The following is a 26,192-nucleotide window of genomic DNA, read 5'->3' on the forward strand; positions in this document are numbered from 1 at the left end:
GCTCCCTATCTCACTATCTAACTCCCCCACTCTCCACCTCCTCCTACCTACCTATCTGTCTATCTATCTATTTCCCTATCTATCGACTTCTCTATCTATTTTCTCTATCTATTTCTCTATCTCTCCCACCCTCCCGCCTCCCCCTCTACTACCTATCTCCCTATCCTCTCACTCTACCTCTCTCCCTCACCCACCTCTACAACCCCCCCTCCCCTATCTTCACAACCCTACTCCTATCTCTCTCCCTAATCTCCAAACCTCCTAACACTCACCCTCCTCCACCCTAAACCCCCTCCCCCAGCTCCTCACTCTACCTGTCCCCCCCTCCCTCGCGCTTTCCCGCCGCGACCTCCTGCACGCCCCCGCCCCCCAGCTCCCATTCGCCCCCAGCTGACCCCTCCCCCCCCTCCTACCTCTTATGGCGGCCGCTGCGCGACTGCGCAGTGGGCGCGCGCAGCGGGCACGCCGCTGGCGCGCCGGAGGCGCGCCAGAGGCAAGCCCGTCTGCGCCTGGCCCGCGCCTAGCGCCACGACCCCTGGTCCCCAGCTCCCCCAAGCCCCGCTGATCCGCTACGACCCCACCACCCTCCACGCCCTCAACCCAGGGCGCTCCAAAACCTGCTTCCTAGCTCACCCCAAACGCACCCATGGACCCTTCGCCTGCAACTCCTGCAAACGCATCTTCCACCACGCAACTACCACGACCACAAGCCCACGCGCCATCAACCACCTCAAGTGCATCCTGATCAACGCTCGTTCCGTCCACAAGCACGCCGTTGAACTTTGGGACCTCCTGGACTCCACAGCCCCGGACGTCGCCTTCATCACGGAGACATGGATGAACGCCTCCTCTGCTCCAGACATCGCTACCGCCATCCCCGAAGGCTACAAGATCTCCAGAAAAGACCGCACCAACCAAGTAGGAGGAGGTGTCGCCATCATCTTCAAAGACTCCATCAGCGTCACCACCTCCACCGAAGACCCCCCCCTCGCCGCTGAACACCTGCATTTTCAGATTCGCACCGACCCAAGGACCACCCTCAGAGGATCCCTCGTCTACCTTCCTCCCGGACCTCGCGCCTCTTTCAGCGACGCCATCGCCGACTTCATCTCCCCGCACGCCCTCGCCTCACCGGACTACATCCTCCTAGGCGACCTCAACTTCCATCTGGAACAAAACAACGACCCCAACACCACCACCCTGCTCGACAACCTCGCCAACCTCGGCCTCAAACAACTGGTGAACACCGCCACCCACATCGCCGGACACACGCTCGACCCTATCTTCTCCGCCAGCAAACACGTCTTCTTCAGCCACACCTCTGCCCTACACTGGACCGACCACAGCTGCGTCCACTTCACATTCCGACGCGAGACCTCCCACCTCCGCACTCAACCCACCCCTCGTCGACAGTGGAACAAGATCCCTGAAGAGCAACTCTTCTCCGCTCTCGCCGCCAACCAACCCACCCTCACCACCGACCCCAACGACGCAGCTCTCAACCTCACAAACTGGATCTCCAACTGCGCTGACAACCTTGCTCCCCTCAAACGCACGCATCGACAGACCAACACCAAAAAACCTCTCTGGTTCTCTGACACCCTCAAAGAATCAAAGAAAACTTGTCGTGCCCTTGAGAAGGCCTGGCGCAAGGACCACACCGCGGACAACATGACCGCCCTCAAGAACGCTACACGCGAACACCACCACCTGATCCGCACTGCCAAAAGGAACTTTTTCACCGACAGACTAGACAAAAACAGCCACAACAGCAGAGAACTCTTCAGCATCGTCAAAGAGTTCTCCAACCCCAGCGCCAGCGCCAACGCCGTCACGCCCTCACAGGATTTGTGCGAATCCCTCGCCACTTTCTTCCATCGCAAGATCAGCGACCTCCACGACAGCTTCGGACACCAGACCCAACCATACACCACTGAACCCGCTTCCCCGGACATCACCCTCAACAACTGGACCCACATCAACACGGAAGAAACCAAATCCATCATGAACTCTATCCACTCCGGCGCCCCTTCGGACCCCTGCCCGCACTTCATCTTTAACAAAGCCGACGACATCATCGCCCCGCACCTCCAGACCGTCATCAACTCTTCTTTTTCTTCTGCTACCTTCCCCGAATGCTGGAAGCACACTGAAGTCAACGCCCTACTAAAGAAACCTACGGCTGACCCAAGCGACCTGAAAAACTTCCGCCCCATCTCTCTTCTACCTTTCCCAGCCAAGGTAATAGAAAAGACCGTCAACAAACAGCTGACCACCTTCCTGGAAGACAACAACCTGCTCGACCCTTCACAAACCGGATTCCGAACCAACCACAGCACGGAAACCGCCCTCATCTCAGTCACAGACGACATCAGAACCCTGATGGACAACGGTGAAACAGTCGCCCTCATTCTCCTCGACCTCTCGGCTGCCTTTGACACCGTCTGTCACCGCACCCTAATCACCCGCCTACGCTCCACCGGGATCCAAGGCCAGGCCCTGGACTGGATCGCCTCCTTCCTCGCTAACCGCTCCCAAAGAGTTTACCTCCCTCCGTTTCGCTCAGAACCCACCAAGATCATCTGCGGCGTACCTCAAGGCTCATCGCTCAGCCCGACACTCTTCAATGTCTACATGAGCCCCCTCGCCGACATCGTACGCAAGCACGACATCATCATCACCTCCTACGCCGACGACACCCAACTTGTACTCTCCCTCACCAAGGACCCCGCCAGCGCCAAGACCAACCTACAAGAGGGTATGAAGGACGTCGCAGATTGGATGAGGCTCAGCCGCCTAAAGCTGAACTCTGAAAAAACGGAAGTCCTCATCCTCGGCAACACCCCGTCCGCCTGGGACGACTCCTGGTGGCCCACGGCCCTCGGCACCGCACCGACCCCCGCAGACCACGCCCGCAACCTCGGCTTCATCTTGGACCCTCTTCTCACCATGACCAAGCAAGTCAACGCCGTGTCCTCCGCCTGCTTCCTCACTCTCCGCATGCTCCGCAAGATCTTCCGCTGGATCCCCGCCGACACCAGAAAAACCGTGACCCACGCCCTTGTCACGAGTCGCCTGGACTACGGCAACACCCTCTACGCCGGGACCACCGCCAAACTCCAAAACCGCCTGCAACGCATCCAAAACGCCTCGGCCCGCCTCATCCTCGACGTACCCCGCAACAGCCACATCTCCGCACACCTGAGACACCTGCATTGGCTCCCAGTCAGCAAAAGGATCACCTTCCGTCTTCTCACCCACGCACACAAAGCCCTCCACAACAAGGGACCGGAATACCTCAACAGACGCCTCAGCTTCTACGTCCCCACCCGCCCCCTCCGCTCCGCTGGCCTCGCACTTGCTGCCGTCCCTCGCACCCGCCGCTCCACGGCGGGTGGGAGATCTTTCTCCTTCCTGGCGGCCAAGACCTGGAACTCCCTCCCCACCAGCCTCAGGACCACCCAGGACCACTCCGCTTTCCGGAGACTCCTAAAGACTTGGCTGTTCGAGCAGCGATAACCCCCCCTTTTTTCCCCCCTAGCGCCTTGAGACCCGCACGGGTGAGTAGCGCGCTTTATAAATGTTAATGATTTGATTTGATTTGATTTGTATGCAAAGGGGATGTTCCCCTGTTAGGGGCTGAAAAAATGGCGCAAAGAAATCCAAGAGATTTCTTTGCGCCATTTTGTTCGGCACTTTTAACGCCTGCTCAGAGCAGGCATTTAAAGGGGGCACACCATTGTTTACAATGAGCCCCTATGTACTGTTCAGGATTAGCGCCAACATTTTGGCTAACCCTGAACAGTATATCAATAGCGTCAAAAAATGTGATGCTATTGCCCCCTACCCTGCACCATGGTGCGCCGTATTGCTATTGCCCCCTACCCTGCACCATGGTGCAGCGTATCTTAGATACATCGCACACATTGTGGCGGTAGGGGGGGCACTAAGGGGCGCAAGGAAAGTGGCGCTGCATTCGGTGCAGCGCCACTTTTCTTAAATCTGCCCTCGGGTGTGCTGATAGGTTCACCAGTAACCATGTTACTGTAGCCTATGAAGAATTCAAAGAAATTTACAAATATATATGTCGGGCCAAGCATGCACAGAGGCTGACATCCTTGAATATTTTTGTAATTCATTTATGCAAAAACATTCAAAGTGTTCGTTTACAAGAGAAAGGCATACAACTGCCCTCAACTCACTGGAACCCAAAGGGGCTGCTTTCTCTGTGGGTGATAACGTTGCAGTTTCACAGAATGCTGTCACTCACAGAGATAGGACCCAACAGAGTGCGCTGGTCATTCATTACATATAATAGGCTATCTTGCTTTGAATTTCTGCTGCAGGGCATTTTTTAAAAACCTGATAGTTTACTATGAATAAGAGACGAAGTTAGAAAGGTAAGCCTAAGCATTACACAACCAACGCTTTCAAAGCACATTAAAATAGTTATATATATATATATATTGACATTTTTTTTTGTCTAGGACTAAAGTGCACGCTCTCAACATGGATGTGTAAAACTCATATGTTAACGGACCCATGGGACTCATTTCAACACAGCTAGTATCGTCAATATTGCACCGATACAAACTAATCCACGTCTATCATTCTCATGAAACGTAAATTAAATAAAATTAAATAGATAAATCTATACAAAGGCTCACTTCAGGATTCTCATCCAATATCTAGGTGCGAGACAACCTTTGAGTTACCCGTAATGTTATGTTCAGCTGTAAATATTTGCACCACTATAAGCACTACACTATCGGCACTAGACTAGCTTTGTTTGAAACACTGTGATTTGAGAATACAATTTTTTTTCAGCAAAAGAGAAGCTTGGGTGTATAATTATTTTTATTTAATGAGATGAAACTTGTTGTTGCATGAAAAATTAGACATTGATTACTTGTACCAGTGCAATATTGATGATGCTTCCTAAACCTGAGTTTAAGGGCTGTTCCTGGAAGCAACATTTTAAAAATCAAGGAACCTCACTGGAAGAGGGAGCTTATTCCCCAACAATCTAGTTTGTTTTTGTGAACCCGGACTTTGGTTTGCAAATTCAAATGTCTGTCTGGGACAGAAAAAACCCTGTTGCTGCCAGTATTGCAGGGTGTAATGCACAGGGTCCTGTTAATATAAGCTATATAAAGAGACAGTGTTACCAGACCACATAGCATTGCAAATCACTAAAGTTTGAGTACTGCCAACAAATGATTATTGGTGGGTGCCCCAGCCATGTGTCCTTTCTCAGAGAAAACATGAAAGTAACCAGGATGTTAAAGCACACCCTACAAGGAGAAATGAATATGTTTTCTATTTACTGACCAACCATTGTTTTGGGAACAGGCAGGTGGGGGGGAGGGGTGGGGGCGGGGAGCTCGTGCCAGGTTTCTTCCTAGTCAGTGGCTCGCTGTCCCTGCGCCCCTGGCAACGCAACTGTCATTCACAGAAAGTGAGATGGAGCCACCGACATGGCGAGTGGCAGATGGGGCAGAACCCAAAAGGAACAAGCAACAGCCCCCATTGAAGTGGACTGTGACTCTGAAGTGGAAGCCAAGAGCGGTCAGCCATCAGGTTAGCGCTGAAGTCTAGGGGTTTAGGAAGCGCACATCAGCAGCTTACAAACTCCTAAATGATGAAATGAAGGGGATGGATAATCGGAGATAACCCAACAAGGTGCGAGGATTAAGACTAAGGAGCAAGGAATTCAGAGACACCACCACTGTGGACTTTGAAATGATGAACGTCCAGAACCAAAATCCCTAAAATCTAAAAAAATACACATCTTTCAGCACTGCTGTGCAACATCAAATTCAAATCTAAGAATATGAACTAATAATAGCGGTTCCAAGAGAACCCGGTGTTTTTGGACTAACTTAGCATTTAAACGTTCTTTGTACAGTTCGACCTTAAATTTTAGTAGCAAGATCTTTCCAAAGAGAGTCTGGTAAACAAGAGACGGTAGACACATTAGGGTAAAGTTGATAGCAACAGTAATACCTACTGTAAACCGCTATCTCTGAAAACTTGTCATTGCTGGTATCATTCTTCCAGGCCATCGCTTTCTCCTACTGTCCCATAGAATGTATTCTCTAATAACAAATATCGAAATGCGGAGCTCTTTCTTTTAGTGCTCCTGTGAAGGAACCAGCATCTTCCAATGTGCAGGGGGTCTGGTGAATGCTTCGTACTTGGGAAACAGGCATCCAGACGCGGTGTAATCTAGCGCCAGCATCTTTCCTCCATGCTAATTGCCAGCTACATTAGTTTCCTGCCTTTCAGTATCCACTGATCTTTGAATTTCCTTTCCTTTCTTTTGTCCTTATCTAAAAATTTTGTGTTTGATCCTATTTCCTTTCAAGCGTATTGGCCTTCACAAGAAAGCACTCCCTCCTTTATAAATGCTAAAAGTTATACTAGGTGCTGCAAAAAGAGACTACTGGGAGAGCCTGTGTACCCTACACATCCTAAAGTAGAGTTTTTTCCCTCTTAGATCAGTCTCCATAAATGGACTTTTTAGTTATAATTTTACCCAAGACTTTTTGATTTTCCTAAAGTTAGATGTGTAATATACTTAGTTATAGGGGCATTCGACTAGTCCTTTTCATCTGTTGGTTTGCTATTGTGTCATTCACATTTTTCTTCTACCCACTGCAGCATACAGCATGGGGCAATTAGTGAACCCAGTTCAGCCATTGGCTAATTTCACAGTGAGTGCCAGCATTCTGCCCTTTAATAAGGGGCACATCCACATACAAAGTAGTTTGTCTAAATGCCAGGGACTAAAATAGCAATGGGTGTTTTTTGTTACCAAAAATTGTTTTTGTATTTAGCTATATTTTGTTTTAGATCGATGTGGTCCTGATAACTTTCTCAACAATAAAGTTTTGTAAAAACCATGACAAAACATGCATTTACAAAACTAAAAGATCGTCATCTAACACCAGAATTATTTGGCTATGCCAATGCTTGTTAATGACTACTATCAAGTGTAAAATAAACTTCTAAGGTGACTCAATGTCACCAAGTACGCAATGCACCTGTACTGGGTTTATGTTTGACAACCTCCTGCATTCTTGAGTTTATAGACCTGGTTCACTTCAAATGCAACAGATAAGTAAACACCCACTCTGCTCAAGGTCTAATCCACATCTGTAAACTTTACACGGTTTCTGATAGAAATGGTAACAGTGAACAAACACACTATTTAAATATTCCCAATAACTAAAAACCTGAAAGTGGCTGTAGGCATCTACTTACAACATCACTTCAAAGGACCACAGGAAGAAGCGAATTTACTACAAACAGCCTCAAACATTTTCGTCTTGGACTATGAGAATGCTAGAAATTAAACTGCTATGACAATGATGTGTCCAGAATGGATAATAACAGTTGACGAGGTGTCACAAAGTTTCTGGCTTTCTCTAATCTGCAAGAACTATGTACTTTAGTTTCATATGAGAAGAAGACTGAGCAGATTTCCCCTTGCATAGTTGATGCCCTTTTTTATTTGTGAGCGGGTTTACAAAGTGACAGAGCGTTTTACAAAAAACAACTTTGTGTTTCATTACTAAATCCCTCTCAGTCTCAAGTGAAAGCAGCTCTACCTATAGGGCTAGATTCCCAAAAGGTATGTGTGGAATTTTTGTGACTCTGCCAGAAGGTACCGTTACATTTTTTGCTATTCACAAAACAGGGCAGTCGTGACTTTCTGAAGGCTGCCTACAACCCTATGCAGAACTGCAATCAAAGTACAATTCCATGCAGTGAGAAGAGCAGCTGAATGTGCAATTCATGTTTTTTCTTTTTTATTTCTCTACCGGGGAAATATTTTTCTCAGTGAAGAAAGCCCTAACCATGCTCCCCCACACAATCTACAGGTGATCCTCTCCCCTTCCCGTCCGTGAAGGGGATCTAATCAAACCGTTAGGTGGAGTGAATTCCGGGCCATTTCCAAGATGGAACGTGCATATTTCAGTTTCCAAATGTTTGTGGGTGTTCATAAACTTACAAGTCTAACTACACTGTGTCACACCTTCACAGCCCCAATAGAGGCATAACATTTAATTAAGAACAGTTTCCGTTTTCATTCCAAGAATGAAAACACGCTTGATTGTTTATCTCAGACAGCAGAGCTGATGACCTGAGCTCCTGTGATATTTCCACTACTTCTGAAGCATGTTACAAGCCATTTTGCAGCACTTTAATGAATGTTTTCCTAAATTCGGTATCGAGCTGTGGAAGTCCTAAATGAGAAGGCCTCTGCCCTTCTGAGATCAATCACTGTCACACAAACACCAGTGGTAAGATCCACCCAGGAGCCACCCCCAATCCCATCCCAGTCTCTGCTGGTAAAACTAAGACCTCAATTCACTCCCTCCTTCGACCTCCCACCCAGCAGCTCATGCAGTGACCAACCGAGGTACCAGAATATGTAAATAACTCAGAATGTATCGCTGAATTTTAAACTGTGAACAGTATCATGAGACAGAAACATTGTGAAACTACTGAATGTTTTTTTCAGTCTTCATCCCTGTATTCGGTTAATGAAAATTGACAGGATATATGTCATCGTTTCAGAAACGCATGTTGTTAGGCTCAAATCAATAACTGTAGGTTCCTCTAGTTCGAACACTAGCTATAAGAGAAAACATGTTTATCCCCATTCTATGCACACCGTTAATGAATTGTTCAGTGAATTTTTCTTCAAAATAAAAAAAAGGTTTAACAAAATCCTCAAGTTGAATGCTTTATTTTTATAATAAGAAAAGTACAAAATGTTAGAAAGCTAAATATACAGTACAAAAATGTAGGCTATCATCTCATCCAGAATTAACCTCTACTGTCTGTACATAATACAAACAGGAGTTATTAGGATGTCTCTTACAACGATTGAAGCGGTATCAATCTGAAGTGGTATGAAGCGCACAGATGTCTAGAGTTATTCACAGGCAGATACACTTCTTCTACAGTAAGGTCCATGTCCCAGTGGGTAAAATGCAGTAACGTAACAAGAATGCCAGTGGTCCTGGGGCAAGCAAGGAAAATGGCCTCTTTTGACTGTTATTACCTCAGCTTAATAATACGTTTACATAAATTCAGCTACTGAGTCAAGTAAACAAACATATCTTTGAAAGGTAGAAGAATAGTCATAATTTCCTTTCTTGTTGGGTTTTTGCTTTTCATTTAAATAACTAGGAAACTACCATGCAGTTTCAATTTACAACGGCCAATGCTTCCCTCAAAGGTCAGAATTTAATCCAACACCCCTCAACCATAAACACAGGAAAGGGGATAGGGCAATCAGGCAGTGCCCGAGGGGCAACAAACCCATTTCAGGAGAGAGACTCCGGGTTTTGAACCCCAAAATGGTCTTTATTTTAGGTACTGCACACCTAAAATTACCTTTGTTTCAATATGACCCTCTGGAGAAAATGCATTACCCAAATTTGTTTTCCAAATCTCCCACTTCCCAGTTTGGAAATGTTGGCAAGTGTGAATAGGTCAGTGTCCGGGACAGTTTTCTAGAGATTTGTGTGCCTGTTTTGGGGTCTGGTCAGCCGGTTTATCCTGCTGATTTCCCTGATATTGCCACAAACATTGCCTCTAGCAAACGCAAATGCATGGAAGTCTCCCATCCCTTGCAAAGCGCTATCCAGCGTCTCTCTTTACAAGTTCAAAAATGCCCTACTTTATAATTTGTGCCTCTAAGGTAACTATCTGATGTGCTAATGGAGCAACTTTTAGTTTGGTGACTGGCCCATTTTCTGTCGCTGTCCAAACCTAGGAATGGGCCTACAATAGCGCAGGAGGTGCCCAAGAATGTGAGGGACCCATTATAATCCAATTATAGCTGTCATTTGCTGCCCAGTCACACTGGTGATAAGACTCCCTAAATTCCCAAAAGTTCCAGTCTTAACGTGGATGATACAATAATGGAAAATAAACCTGGATTTCGAAAGCCCTGCACCAAAAAAAATTATTGAAGGCACTGCCAAACAGTAGTGCTAGAAAATGTTTCAGAGTGGAGGTGCTGCCAACCATGCTACAGCAATGAATTCATAGGTATTGTGAAATATCCAAGTGTCACACAAAGAATAAGTCTCACCCATTAAGCACGAGTGTGGCAAGAGTATGGTCTGTGGCCAGTGGTGTGTTTTGGAGCACACTGTTGCCAATATATTCCTAACACATTGTGTGGTAGTGAACTGTGATTTACACATAATACAGTTTCCATTGAAAGTGCTACTAAATTTGCACAGACATGTTGTTTTATCGAGCAACAAAAGAGCACTGCACTCCCGGAGGCTAAGTCATCCAACATCTTTATTAACGTGCAATTTAGAATTCCATCAGACTCCACAACGCGTTTCAACAATCTGTCTTTTTCAAGTGGTTTTGTCTGCTGCTAGCCCACCATCTTCACATTAAGGGCTTTTATACTGGATTCTGGGATTGGTAGTTAAGTCACTGATTACACCTGAGCCTGCTGACTTCATTTTAGCTTTTTTGGCACGATTTTTGCTCTTTCATTCAGTAGTAGATAGATTAATATCTCTTAGTGTTCATTATTTATAGTGCTTCGTGCCAATGCAAATATTATTCACATAATTCCCCAGACTCGGAGATTATTTCATTTGTTATTAATTCGTTTTTCAATTGTAGCGTGACTTAAAGTGCCAGCTATGCACAGTTCTTAACATATTGTTTAAAGTTCGCATCCAGACCCCAATTGCCACTGAATTTTCTTTCAATGGCGAGGCCGCATCGGCACCAACAGTTTTCACTCACAAACACTCACCAATGTTTATTGCTGAGGTTGTTAACTCTGTTTGAAGTTGCGCCAGGCGTAATTGAAGTAAGAATCCATTATTTCAAGTCTTCAAATGCTCAGTGCACACGCTGGAGATTAGTATCTCCTCGCCCACTTCAAATTCCTCGTATGATGTAACACAATCCTGTCGGTGCTGGGTGCTGCCACTGTGATTTATTTGCAACTCCACTGGTCTTCAAACAGTGACGCACTCTGGCTGCTGGTGCAGATAGAGGGTTAAGACCAAAACCCTTGAAATATCGAGCAACAAAAGAGCACTGCACTCCCGGAGGCTAAGTCATCCAACATCTTTATTAACGTGCAATTTAGAATTCCATCAGACTCCACAACGCGTTTCAACAATCTGTCTTTTTCAAGTGGTTTTGTCTGCTGCTAGCCCACCATCTTCACATTAAGGGCTTTTATACTGGATTCTGGGATTGGTAGTTAAGTCACTGATTACACCTGAGCCTGCTGACTTCATTTTAGCTTTTTTGGCACGATTTTTGCTCTTTCATTCAGTAGTAGATAGATTAATATCTCTTAGTGTTCATTATTTATAGTGCTTCGTGCCAATGCAAATATTATTCACATAATTCCCCAGACTCGGAGATTATTTCATTTGTTATTAATTCGTTTTTCAATTGTAGCGTGACTTAAAGTGCCAGCTATGCACAGTTCTTAACATATTGTTTAAAGTTCGCATCCGGACCCCAATTGCCACTGAATTTTCTTTCAATGGCGAGGCCGCATCGGCACCAACAGTTTTCACTCACAAACACTCACCAATGTTTATTGCTGAGGTTGTTAACTCTGTTTGAAGTTGAGCCAGGTGTAATTGAAGTAAGAATCCATTATTTCAAGTCTTCAAATGCTCAGTGCACACGCTGGAGATTAGTATCTCCTCGCCCACTTCAAATTCCTCGTATGATGTAACACAATCCTGTCGGTGCTGGGTGCTGCCACTGTGATTTATTTGCAACTCCACTGGTCTTCAAACAGTGACGCACTCTGGCTGCTGGTGCAGATAGAGGGTTAAGACCAAAACCCTTGAAATATCGAGCAACAAAAGAGCACTGCACTCCCGGAGGCTAAGTCATCCAACATCTTTATTAACGTGCAATTTAGAATTCCATCAGACTCCACAACGCGTTTCAACAATCTGTCTTTTTCAAGTGGTTTTGTCTGCTGCTAGCCCACCATCTTCACATTAAGGGCTTTTATACTGGATTCTGGGATTGGTAGTTAAGTCACTGATTACACCTGAGCCTGCTGACTTCATTTTAGCTTTTTTGGCACGATTTTTGCTCTTTCATTCAGTAGTAGATAGATTAATATCTCTTAGTGTTCATTATTTATAGTGCTTCGTGCCAATGCAAATATTATTCACATAATTCCCCAGACTCGGAGATTATTTCATTTGTTATTAATTCGTTTTTCAATTGTAGCGTGACTTAAAGTGCCAGCTATGCACAGTTCTTAACATATTGTTTAAAGTTCGCATCCGGACCCCAATTGCCACTGAATTTTCTCAGCAATAAACATTGGTGAGTGTTTGTGAGTGAAAACTGTTGGTGCCGATGCGGCCTCGCCATTGAAAGAAAATTCAGTGGCAATTGGGGTCCGGATGCGAACTTTAAACAATATGTTAAGAACTGTGCATAGCTGGCACTTTAAGTCACGCTACAATTGAAAAACGAATTAATAACAAATGAAATAATCTCCGAGTCTGGGGAATTATGTGAATAATATTTGCATTGGCACGAAGCACTATAAATAATGAACACTAAGAGATATTAATCTATCTACTACTGAATGAAAGAGCAAAAATCGTGCCAAAAAAGCTAAAATGAAGTCAGCAGGCTCAGGTGTAATCAGTGACTTAACTACCAATCCCAGAATCCAGTATAAAAGCCCTTAATGTGAAGATGGTGGGCTAGCAGCAGACAAAACCACTTGAAAAAGACAGATTGTTGAAACGCGTTGTGGAGTCTGATGGAATTCTAAATTGCACGTTAATAAAGATGTTGGATGACTTAGCCTCCGGGAGTGCAGTGCTCTTTTGTTGCTCGATATTTCAAGGGTTTTGGTCTTAACCCTCTATCTGCACCAGCAGCCAGAGTGCGTCACTGTTTGAAGACCAGTGGAGTTGCAAATAAATCACAGTGGCAGCACCCAGCACCGACAGGATTGTGTTACATCATACGAGGAATTTGAAGTGGGCGAGGAGATACTAATCTCCAGCGTGTGCACTGAGCATTTGAAGACTTGAAATAATGGATTCTTACTTCAATTACGCCTGGCGCAACTTCAAACAGAGTTAACAACCTCAGCAATAAACATTGGTGAGTGTTTGTGAGTGAAAACTGTTGGTGCCGATGCGGCCTCGCCATTGAAAGAAAATTCAGTGGCAATTGGGGTCCGGATGCGAACTTTAAACAATATGTTAAGAACTGTGCATAGCTGGCACTTTAAGTCACGCTACAATTGAAAAACGAATTAATAACAAATGAAATAATCTCCGAGTCTGGGGAATTATGTGAATAATATTTGCATTGGCACGAAGCACTATAAATAATGAACACTAAGAGATATTAATCTATCTACTACTGAATGAAAGAGCAAAAATCGTGCCAAAAAAGCTAAAATGAAGTCAGCAGGCTCAGGTGTAATCAGTGACTTAACTACCAATCCCAGAATCCAGTATAAAAGCCCTTAATGTGAAGATGGTGGGCTAGCAGCAGACAAAACCACTTGAAAAAGACAGATTGTTGAAACGCGTTGTGGAGTCTGATGGAATTCTAAATTGCACGTTAATAAAGATGTTGGATGACTTAGCCTCCGGGAGTGCAGTGCTCTTTTGTTGCTCGATATTTCAAGGGTTTTGGTCTTAACCCTCTATCTGCACCAGCAGCCAGAGTGCGTCACTGTTTGAAGACCAGTGGAGTTGCAGACATGTTGTTTTATAGATAACACTATATGGGACACACAAATGAGAGAAATTGTGGGGTGTCAACAAATATTTATTATTTACACATCAAGAAATTAAAGTGTCTTGATTTGTTTTGATTGCATTAACACCTATATTTTTCGTCCCCCAAAACCTCAGACCATAAGGAGCAGCAGGATTGTTACCCTAGAGCCCTAATTATCCACTATGTACAGAAGATTTATAGAGAATTAATAGCACACTGCTCCTTGCTACTATCTTCAGTCTTGAAGGCTCCTGGAAGAAGATCTGGGCCCCACTAATCTTGAAGGGCCAATTAGTTGTTTGAGCTTCCAACGGCGACACATATTATATCTACACAGATCTGACCTCACAAAAAAGTTTAGAAATTTGAAAGAGACAGGGGCTGAAGGTCTAGCCTTAAGGTGTATTGCTTGCCTCAGTAGAAAGTTTTCTATGAATGTCAATAGAGGCAGAGACTTAGGGGCACATTATGACCCAGGCGGTTAAAACCGCCTACCGCTGCGGCGCAGACCCCAAAAGACTGTTGCCGTGGCTACCAGCCGTCTGCCCTATTATGACCACAGACGGATTTCTGCCAGAAGGTTGGCGGAAATCCAGCTGTGGTCATGCCGGCAGATGGCGGTAAGGTGGCGCTGCTGCCAGCAGCAGTGCCACGCCAGTAGACCACCACAGACCGCATCATGACCCATGATACGGTCTGACGGTGTTCTGCTGGCGGACGCTGCTGCTGGCAGAAGCTCCCCATCCCATCTCCTGCCGGAGGACCCCCTGACAACAGGTAAGTCGGGTGCTCTGACAGGGGAGGGGGGTGTTGTGTTGGTGTGTGGGTGGGGGTGTGTGTGTGTGTGTATGTCTGTACCTGCGTGTATGCAGGTGTGTGATGCTTGTTGTATGTGTGTGCATGTATGGATGTGTGAGTGCGTGTATGTTGAGTTGTGTGAATGCATGTGTGCTTGTATGTATGTCAGTGTGTGTGTGGATGTGTGTGTAAATGGATGTATGCATGTGTGGATGAATGTGGGAATGAGTATGTGTATGTGTGTGTTCATGTGTGAATGAAGATGTATGTATGTAGAGGGGGAGTCTGGGAGCAGGGGGTGGGAGGGATTCTGGCGAGGGGGAAGGGAAGACCCCTATCAGTGACAGGAAAGGGATTCTCTTACACTGATAGTGCTTACCACCATGGTTTTCATGGTGGTAAGGTTGCCCCGAAAACCATGGCGGTAGGTGGGGTCATAATCCCGCAGGTGGGCAAGTGATGGCTGGTGGGTTAGAGACTGAAGTCTCCAGCCTGGCGGTCATTACCACTGTGGCGGTCGGTGTGGTACATTGGCGGTTTGGCTTTAGCTAAACCGCCAATGTCTTAATATGGAGAAAAGTACCACCAGCCTGTTGGAATTACTTTCCTCCATATTAATGCCATCCTCCGGGGTCATAATGACCCCCTTAGTCTTATATAATTTGGAGGCCTCTTGACATGCTGGGAGATGGCGTACTCATTGAATTTGAGAATCCATGTCCCCATCTGACAGTTCTGGGAAAGCACGTGCAAACTCCTGGGGATCAGGCCCTTCTTTCTTATCTGGAACCCCAAATACTCCCAAATTGTTCCACTGTTGTCGGCTCTCCAAGTCCTCATCTTGATTTCGACCATAGTCAGCTGTGCCTCATGCCCCCTAATAGCATTTGCTGAAGCTAATCCGACCTCTTCTGTGTCAGCAACTCTTTTCTGCAACTCTGTAACTTGAGTAGTGAGTATGGATACCTTTCCAGTTATTGCTGCTAGAGATTGCTGCAGCTCTATCTTATCAGCACGTACCTGTGCATAGTGTTATAGCACCTCATTGCGCTTGACTTGCATCAAGAAAATGATTGTCAAAAGTGTTGGCTCCAGTTCTGTAGTGAACATTGGGCCTGAGCCTGCCTGGTTGATAATTGATGCACTTGAACTATCGATCTCAGCCAAAACATCTGGGATAAGGGTCTCATGGCTGGTATTCACGCAGGTGGCTGGACTATTGGATATAACAGGAAGTTCCACAAGAGGATCCACAGCCCTGGTGAATCTTGGTCTTATATCAGGCTGTTGATTTAACTGAGTGGTACTATTGATGACAGGGTTTTGTGTAGTGCTCCTGGCTATTCGGGTGGCCCCTAGGCACGTGAGCCATACTGCTCCAAGCTGCCTTATTCCTGCCATTGTCAACTGAGGGTTTTCAATTTCTCTTTGGTTTGGCCATGACCCACTGTGACAAATGACTGACCTTAGATTGTGCCTCTGACTGCAGGCGAGAGTCTATACTGCCAACATTGACCTTATAGTCAGGTTAAATTACAACTTCCTCTTGAGGTCTGTCTATCTTAAACTGCGAGCATGGAGCTGTCTTCCAATAAGTCCAGTTGTGCAATGTAATATCGTTAAAATGAATATTCTTTCCAAAATTTCTACATCTTTTTCACTCAATCCTACTGCGAGTGCCTGATTCATTCTTTAAACTTCTGGAGAACAACACCAACACCCCTACTTTCAACGCCTGTGCCGCTAAGGAGTTCATATTGTTTTGTCAATAGGCTCTCTTGCTCTCGCTTGCATTTACTGTCCTATTTAGAGCTCTCAAAGTGTATTTTTTCTAAATTCGAATAGATACATTAATATTAAAATTGGAAATCTTTGATGGATTTAAGTGAATATTTCTAAATAACTGCGCAGTCCATGATTCCATATGGTTTAAATGAATAGGAGCAGATCAGATAATCAGTCTCGGTTTATTGCATGTGGCAGCTGTGCTTACTCTGTATAGCACAGACCTGGAACGACAGTCATTTCACCTGAGCCCAACATATAAATTAAATTCAAGACAAAGGGGTTGTGGATAGCTGTGAGTAAAATATTTTCCCAAAATACAACATTCAAAAAATCAGACTTGTGAGAAATTTCGACAAAGAAAAGGTTTGCCAATTTTTTGCAAATTGGATCTGGAATACAGATTTCACAAAATTGCACAAAAATCGTATTGTTTGCTGGTACAGAAAAGATGATACAAAACCAGCAGTAACCACAACACACAGAAAAAGTTATCAGATGTAAAAACACAAATAAATTGTTTTTCTGAATTCTTTTCGCTTTAGAGTTTTGCAAAAAGGAAAAGAAATGTCCGGGTCTTAATGTGAGCAATGAATTTCACGTAGATCACCTCATTATTAGTCATGAGAGAGGATTTTCCTAGTATACCATGAGTTAATATGCCTAAAGGTAGATCAGAATCATTTAATGTCCTGCAGAAGGTGGATATTACCTGAAGGTAGTATAAAATCATCCCACTGAAACGAGTTGACGATCTAGATTTCACAATCTTCCTGCACTGATTTTACATGAAAAAAGTGGCTCATAATTGTACACTGACTCATTATGGTAGATGTGACTGAAGGATTTGTCCTCACCATTAGTTCACTACCTCACCTCTCCACCTCACCTTTCTCTTGTTTTAAGCCTGTTCCATTTTATTCACCACTCTAAATATCCTTTTCATTTCTGGCCACCTTCATTTCTCTACCTCTGCCGCTCTACCTCTTTCCTCTGCCTCAAATCCTCTCTCTCTCTCAGACACACACATACACACACCCAGACACATACCTCTCTCTAGCCGTACTTCTGCATTTTAACTCCCGACCTCCAACTCTACTAACTCTGTTCCTTGTGAAATCTCTCTACTTTACCATCGCTCTCTTCATTTCTATTTTACAACTTCCTACCTCTGAATAAATATTAGCTCCGTCTCTATTTCACACAGGCCTCTTAGCTCCCCTTTTCTCTCTGTTGTGCATATCTCTTTCTAGCCTTTGCCCCTCTATCTACCTCCCTCTTGTCCCCAATACACTGTTTGCCTGACCCTTTCCTTATGCCTCTTCTCACTTTCCTCTTTCTCTGCCTTGCATCATTGTTAGTCCTAAAAGTCCTAAAAGTCCTAAAACCCCTTTATTTACGTCTACCTTTCACTGCCTTGACCTCTCTCTAAATCACATGTCGTTCTACATCACCTCTCTCTTTACCTCAACCTATGGAGTACAGTATTTCTCTTCCTGTATCAATATAGGTCACTATTGCACTCTAAAAACTTACCTACTTCTCTAGCTTTTTAAATCTTACTGTGTCTAAAACTCCTTAATTTGCCCTTTGGCTTCCTCTAGCTTCATTTACTTTGCTTTTCTCCCTACTTCACTGTACTTCTACTTCATCCTAATCTCTCCCTCAACCTCACTTCCCTTGCTATACTGTTTTTTTATGTGTCTATCCAGCTCCTGCAGCCTGGCCTGACTCATTTCTCTTTTTCAGCAGGATCCCAGGTAACTGCTTAGCCAGAGACGTGTGCATACATAACGAAAATAAGTTCAAGGGAGAGAAAGAGAATCTGGGGGAAAACGACCACATCATAACCGATGGAATGTTGAAAATCATCTGAGCAGCATTTTGATTGTTACAGTTGAAGCAAGACAGCTAGTAGTGAGGAGGAATATATTTGTGATTACAACTATTTTGCAACTAAAACTACAATTTCATGTGATATGTGCATATCTCTTACTTTAATTGTATGCACTAGTTGACTAAACATTTAACAAGTCAGCCTTAGCATGTTTTCCCTACCATGGGAGTAACATGCTGGTTAGCCACTGAATTCCACAATAAATATTGCTGCAAGTAAAAAGGTAAAACAAAATATGTATATCCAAACTAAGAAAGCCATTTCTTTACTAATGATTGCTCAAACTTTCTAATGGTACAGTTTGACTAACAGACAACAGGCAGATTGAGCCTTTGCTGTTTTTGGTTCTCCAGTTCTGCAGTTTTAGCATACATTTCAATATTGTTTGGCATTATGAGGACTTGAGTGAACTGAAAGGGGGTAGTAATTCAAAGTTGCTCCAAACAGAGGGGAGAGAAATATATCTTGCCCAGGACCCTACAGATTCATTAAATATCACTTTATTACCAACTCATGGCTCTCAATCCCCTTGGGGAGAATGGAAGGCTGAGTCGGCGTTGCTGACATTCATATATGTGACCTCCTGATTTTCACTTTGTTGTAGCAGCAGAAGTTCAGTTCATAGAACTACCCCTCTGGCTTTCGAACCTCACATTTACTTCACTTAATTTCCCTAATTTTCTGACTTTCTTGTATTTTTCTGTTCTTTACAATTTCACAAGAATTGTTAGATTGAGAAGCATTCCCTCGCACATGGCATCTATCATAAGAGGGCGACCCTCTAGCACAGGAACCTGGTACATACACAATAGACATTTCCCCGCATAAAGATTCAAAGCATAACCCAGAAACCATGGTTACCCCTTTAATTCATGATAAATTCAGTCAGCTGCTATACCTGGCCGTATGTTCATTTATTGCAAAAGAAAACGGATTGCCTGGCAGCAAGAATTTATTTGCATATTACACATTGTAAACCTGAAAATGGCATGACTTTAAAACTGACTTTCACTAAACTTCTTACATGACAGTTTTCACAATACCTCTTTCACATTTATTAATTGTTTGCATAGCAAGGGGTGAGCTGTGTCAAAATGGCCATGAATTATACAGAATAAAGTATCCCATATTTATGTAAATAGAATACTGTGAATCAAAACAGAGGTACTTGAAAATATAAGGAAAATCAACATGTTGCCTCTTTCCTCAGTACATTCACAGAGCTCCTAGATGATTCTAAAGTACAGTACATGGGTACTTTTTATCATAGACTCAAATGATTGCGGTTATCCACGGTTAACTCTCCTGTGCTATCCTTTTGTAAACGTGGATACGAAACTCAGATTTAAAGTTATAAAATGTACCTTTAGAGGGTGCACTCGGCCCCGAAATCAAGGTTATGTAAGAGGCAAAGGTGGACATGTGCATCCTAAAGAGATCATAAGGAGAATAGGCCTGCATAAGGCTAGTGTAAAAAACCAAGGTGTTTGAGTACATTACGGACTGAGTTTCATGTGCTGCCTGTGTGTGTGCATTGGTGCAGCACCGAGGGATACCCCCTCGGAGGGTTCGTGAGGGCTCACTTAAAGTGCCACGTAGGCAGGCTCCCCAATTTTCAAAAACCTGGAACTGAGCGGGGCCCTCGGAGGGGTAGCAGCCCATGTTTCTCATGTGGGGCGACGGTGGGGTGGTCGGGGGCGGTGGTTGCGCTGTGGTTTGATGATACACCCCTGTTCCTTTGTGAAACAATAATGGCTTGATTAAACCGACGAAAAATGTGCATCGATTACAATCAGCAGCAATACCCCACGCCCTCACTCAAAATGCATTTGGATACAGAAAGTGGCCTTCTTTCCAGTTAAGCTTTCATACTGGTTAATTGTGCAACAAAGAATATTTTGAAGGTTGTAAACTGTGCATCGAGCCCCCCTAAGAATCCTCCTACTGAAATAAAACCATGAGCATAGAGAAAGAACACTGCATAGTGTCACACATGGAAAGCGCTTTACGTGTGCTTAAGGATAGGAATGCTTAGAAAAATGATGAAAACAATTGCAAACTGCAAATGACTGACACCCTTTGTGTCTGACTCCCTTTCAAACTTTTTCTAACAGCTCGCCTCTCCTCTCTTGCTTTTCTGCCGTTTCCCTGTCCCCTTAACTCACCAGCTCACGTCCACTCAGCAGTCACTCCTGCACCCGTACTCCACACTGCCTCAATCTCGCACCTCCCTTCAGCCTCACCCAGTTTATCCTTGCCAAGGGAATGACCATCAATATAAACCATCAACACACGCTGTTCCTGCATTCACTTCCTGTCCTGAGCTAGTTCCTGAGCTCACTTCCTGTCCCGAGGGACCTCCAGCACATCCTTATGTCAGCCATCATCTGCCTGTTTTCCTCTTCACTAAATGAGATGGCAACATTTTATGAAAGATAGTTATTGGCAAATCATACATGTACTCAAAACTCCCGACAAAACATTTCGTCTCATAGTATTATGATATGACAACACTAATCTGAGTAGACTAATAATTATGGTAATTAAATATGAATTGATTTAAACACGAGTAGCTCAGCAAACAGAAAAACACATATGTAAACATCTAGCAGTTATTCTTAACTAAAAAAGCCAACAGAAAAAGGGAAGAATATATGGGTGGATTAAATTTGATAGGCATCACTGCACACTTGATTTTCCATTTTAAGACTCCTGTCATAGTGCGTGATTGCAGTTGTACCTGTCTCTTCTAAATTCTCCCCTTTACAAATATTACCTTTTGCAGATGCCACTATGTTACTGTCTTTCATGCCTCCAGCCATAGTAGTAGTAATGGAACAGACTCCGCCAACAAGTTAGAATCTTTTCTGGTGTTCTGCTCAGTGCATTGCTAAAAAAAAGTGTAACTGGGTAATTGACATTCATTAGTTGGATCAGGTGTTATTGTTCATTTATTTGAGAAACTCTTTCACGGTTCTCATGGGTAGATAGTTTAACCCATCCATCTCCCAGGAGTTTGGGTTTATCACTACATTCGTACTCATTAGAAGTGTTGTGGTTACATCACATTGGTGATGCCGCACTGGGGATTATCGATATTGCGTGGTACAGTAATTCCCAGGTGCAGTACTATATAGCTCATTTTAAGTTCTTTGACCTCAGAATGTGAAATAATCACGGAATCAGAGTCTTATAGTTTTCCCTCTCTCATCTGATTTTCCCTCAAATTAATTCTGTTGTTAGCGGAGGAAATGTGTATGAGAACAAACCTTAAGGTGTAACTTTTCCTGCGAAGCTTGCAATCTTGATTCAACTGGTAATTCCTATTACCGATCAAATTGGGATTGTCTTTGATTTTCTAATGAAGGCCTTAGTAGTTCCTTTATATGTTCTGCTTTTTTTCCCTTAGATGTCGACTCCCAAACTGTAAAGGTCTTACACCTAATTTGCCAAAAATGTTATATATATCCTGAGTTTTGCCGTTGCTTACTTCCTCCATGATGATTCTCCCCGGTGCCTCGATTCACTGCATCTTGAAGGACTTGAGCTAGATAATGAACATGGGACTGATTCACAAAGCTCTTTGCTCATCATAGTATAACATATGTGCGCACAGATATGGATTTCTGAGTGCCTATTTCCATGGGATTTTACCCATGACATCTGCATTTGTACACACATATATTTTGCCAGTATGATAAACCTCTGTGTGAATATCACTTACCATGCATGCCTTTACCACACATATAATACAACACTTCGACTTTTACAATGTGTTGTATGAAATTGTCTATAAATACAATGCATTGTTCACTGTAACAAATAATATTAACACGCACACCATAAACAGTGCTGTCATCAATGATATCATTCCAGATGTCATCAGTGATGTCATCAATGATGTCACAGAAAGTTATGAGTCATGTAATATGTGAGGTCACAAGCAGTGCATGGTTAGGCTGTGAGTTATACTAACTTCAATTAACTGGTGAATTTCAGTAATTTTCTCAGTTTAAAATGTAAATTTTAACTGATATTTTCATCTTAAAATAATAACACTTTACCCTTTGGGTTTTCTGTTTACTTTGCAATCTCACAGTTTCACTTTCTCTGCTTTCTTTACTCTTTGTCTCCTACTCAACCTGTCCCTTTTTTCCTTTCTACCTTTCTTCTTTCTCCTTTCTGTCAGTCCTTCAATCAGTTCTGTTCAATTCAATACCACATTATCCAAATCCAAAGTTATAGCTAAAACGACTCTAGGGTCTTGGAATGTCTCACAACCCCACTCGCACATGGCAGTCTTGTTATATTCATATATCTGCTGCTGTTCGATAATCTCTTTCCCATAGCACTGTTTTACATATCTTTCACTTCATTGCCACTAGAGATTTGTGGTCACTCTCACCACTTAATCATCCCACTGTTCCCTCCAATATCAATCCTTTTCCCAGGTCTTCTTCTACAAAAAAAACTGTTTTTTATGCATTAGTTATTAAATCCACTCTCCCACCATCTCTCTCTCACACACACACAAACACCTATCTCCTCCCTTTTGAGTTGTGCTGGATCTTTGTTAAGATTGGAAGGAGTGTTCAGGTCCTTTGAAAGTTGAGATTTTCAGCCTTTGTAGTATATGAGACATATTTTTAAGAGTAGTTTCTGATGTTATATCAGCACTTTAGGGGGAATTTTGGCTTCAGAGTTCGTCAATATTAAAATAAGCCATGAAATAAACTTGCTGTAGTTGAATACATAGGCCAGTGAAATATTTTTTACTGGCTGCTCATTTCACATTCACTGCTCCATCTACGGAGGGTCCCATAACACCGTGCAAGAGCTGTTTTGAAAAATATTTTTTGATGCAGGTGGTGCCCCTAGAACAGATAAAGGCACCGCCAGGCTTTTTTAAAATCTTGTGGGGGACTCCAAAGAGTGCAGCTGCCACTCAGCAACATGAAACAACATAGCAAGTCTCTTGGGTCATTGAATCCATGACCCTAGGAGAACTTACCATATTTTTGTGAGCCACCCTGAGTTGGAAGTGCGTTCTCTTGATCCAAAGTGCAGAAAACTCTGGCAGTTGGGTCTATGGCAGCATTTTGTGGCCTAAAACCTTTAAGAAAGACTCAAAGACATATGTATTTTCTTTTATAAAAAAAGGCTTATTGACAATATTTTAGAAAAGTCACTTTTATTAAAGTTTACAAAATAATGATAGATGAAAAGCTATAATTAATATCAGCCACTGTTAATTACTCAAGGTGGCATATCAGTCCATTGTTATTTTGCACACCATGCCATCTCAGCTTGGACCCTGCCATGTACAAATCAGTCCTGCTCAAGTGGGAACAGTCCAGCCGTAACTGCCAGGCCAGGTCCTATCAGACCCGGAACTCAAGTGACCCCTGGCCAGTTTTCACTCTAGTTGGGGCTCATCAGCCAGGTATAGCTTGATTTCAATGACGCAGGGTGCACGGGACCAGGTTTTTCAAACTCATCCCATTTAGAGTGACACACTAAATTCTACAAAAAAGTGATGAATTGAATGCTTAAATTAATCTTAGCCACAGGTAATTTCTTGGGCTGCATCCCAGTGAATCATTATTTTGAACACCATGCCACCTCAGTTTGGAGCTAGTCATGTGTATAGCAGTCTTGACCATGCTACAATGAGAACAGTCCAGTATGAACTGCCAGGCCAAGCCCTCCTTGTACAGGAACACAAGAAACCCAGGACTGGCTTTGCTCTAGTTAGGACTCATCAGCCAGGTGTAGCTTGGCTCTAGTGGGACCGTGTGCACGGGGCCCAAGTTGGATCATACTGATGGACTGGGATGTGGTCCGAAGAGCTTGATAGTAGCTGAAAATCATTAAAATATCATCTTGTTGTTGTTGCAATCATTTTTATTAAATATTACAATATGTTTATTTATAAAATGTACATTTGATTATAGTTATTGGTAACTTTTTGACAAAGACATACGTCTGCTTTATAGATGTTGATGTGCTGACTCGTTGATAAAGGCAATAGGCCCATTTTTTATTTTTTGGTATTCTGGCTGTTTGACAAAGTCAATAGGTCTTTGACAAATTTAGGAGGTCTGCTTTACTTAAATGACACACACCCTTTATAATGATACCTCAAAGACAATAGGTCCACCTTTTATATTTTGGTATTCCAACTGCTTGACAAAGTGAGTAGGTCTGACAAATCCAGTAGGTCTGCTTTACTTAAATGACACACTGTATATTGATACATTGAAGAGTCAGCTGTGCGTTTGTGTCTTCAAGGGGTTGGGTGCAGGGTCTGGACACCAGGCCCTGAACCTAACCCCACATGTAGCAGTGCCAAAAGCCGTGCTCGTTGGTTGTTGGGCACCAAACCCCATGCAACGCCCAGCAATGGACATCTTACTTTACTTTAAAAACAACAAACATTCATTGAAAAACTCAAATCTTAACATAACATTATAGTTGGGAATATCTTACTTTATACAAAAAAAGCTTAGAAATTCAGTGGAAAAACAAAGGTTAAAGGGATGTTATAGTTAGGTAGAAATTCAAGTTAAAGCATACGGTTTTAAACAAAAAAACCACTGAAATTCACCAGCTATAGTAATCTCAAGTAACTATAAATCATACCCTAAAGTAACTTTTTGTTTAAAAATAAGACCCGTATATTATCTTATGTTAACCAAACACACTGAAATTCACTGAAAAACCCCAAAGTTTAACTGTTTTGAAGTTAGGTATGGTAATAATACGTTCATTTATGTTTTGAAAACAACCTGAGACATTCACTGAAAAACATTTTCAAGTGACTTTATAGTTAGGGGAAAATGTCAGTTAAAACATAACAGTTTAAATGACAAAAACCTCTGGAATTCACCAGGTATAGATAACTGAAGTAGGTATAACTTGCACCCTCATCGTGCACTGCTTATGACCTCACATACTACAGCACTTTCTATGTAATTATTTATAACATCACTAATAATAAATGAAATTACATAATTAATGGCATGGCTAGAAGAAGCTAAGTCTGCCTGGGAGTAGTTAGTTAAAAGGAAAGAGCTTTCGTTGATTTTGATATCTTGCAAATTGTGAGTTGCTTCTAGGAAGTCAAGGGTAGAGTGGTGTTGTGGCATCTCTGGATTGGATACGGACAAAAATCTACTAGGACTCTTCACCTCCACTTTTAAGACTGTTAGCGCCTCTGACCTTAATAAGTAAACTTAAAAGGGGACGCAAATAGGTCAATAAACCTTTTGACTCGCAATTAAGATGATCCCACTATACCTCCAGTACATGCATATCAATAATCAGCACACAATATCAATAATCATCAATAGTCAATTACATTAATAATCAATAGAGTCAGTAATTGTCACACACCATGATCTTTCAGTCATGAATAACCACACCTTTAATAAAAGTTAGAATATTAACTTCGCTATATTAACAATGCTAAAGTCATGTAAATTAACCTCAAAATCAAATGATACACATACAGAAACAACATTGGCTGTCCAAAGCGACAGAAAAACGTAATCTAATCAAAGCTTGAACTATTACACGTTCTAGGGTTATGGTGCAAATTAATAACAAGAGCAATTTCGCAGCAAGATAACATACTGGTAACTTCAGAAAGAAACTTATCAAGCATTATTCCTTATTGGTAGATTTCCATTAGTGAGGATCCTTAACTAACACCAGAGTAGCATCAACATGCTGGGCTTCATGCAAAACAAGTTAGTAACACGAATTTGGAAAAACATCTAACTATGGCTCTGGCAAAACAGTGCGGTTGGTACCTAGAAAGAAAAAGCAAATATGCATAACAAACACATGGGTGCAAACAATACCTCTCCTCAACTGGATCGGCAAGACAAGATAGTCTTCGTCATCAGGACATCAG

The 26,192-nt window shown here is 43.1% G+C and overlaps 1 protein-coding gene across 3 annotated transcripts in view; it reads right to left on the reverse strand.

Annotated features, from left to right (window-relative positions):
• Positions 1–26,192, reverse strand: part of SYT16 (synaptotagmin 16) — a 569,077-nt gene that overhangs the window by 432,203 nt on the left and 110,682 nt on the right. Inside the window, exon 1 of one of the 3 annotated variants that reach the window (XM_069207384.1) lies at positions 20,440–20,513. The exons of 1 other annotated variant lie outside the window; for it this stretch is intronic. Coding sequence is in view for 1 of the 2 variants with exons in the window: in XM_069207388.1 (XP_069063489.1) it covers positions 6,011–6,065 (55 nt within the window). In the remaining variant the exon portion in view is untranslated. Of the gene's footprint in view, positions 1–6,010; positions 6,111–20,439; positions 20,514–26,192 lie in introns of those variants that run through there. One more of the 3 variants, XM_069207388.1, reaches the window with a different exon arrangement.

This window comes from Pleurodeles waltl, chromosome 9 (genome assembly GCF_031143425.1).
Source record: "Pleurodeles waltl isolate 20211129_DDA chromosome 9, aPleWal1.hap1.20221129, whole genome shotgun sequence".
Lineage (NCBI taxonomy): Eukaryota > Metazoa > Chordata > Amphibia > Caudata > Salamandridae > Pleurodeles > Pleurodeles waltl.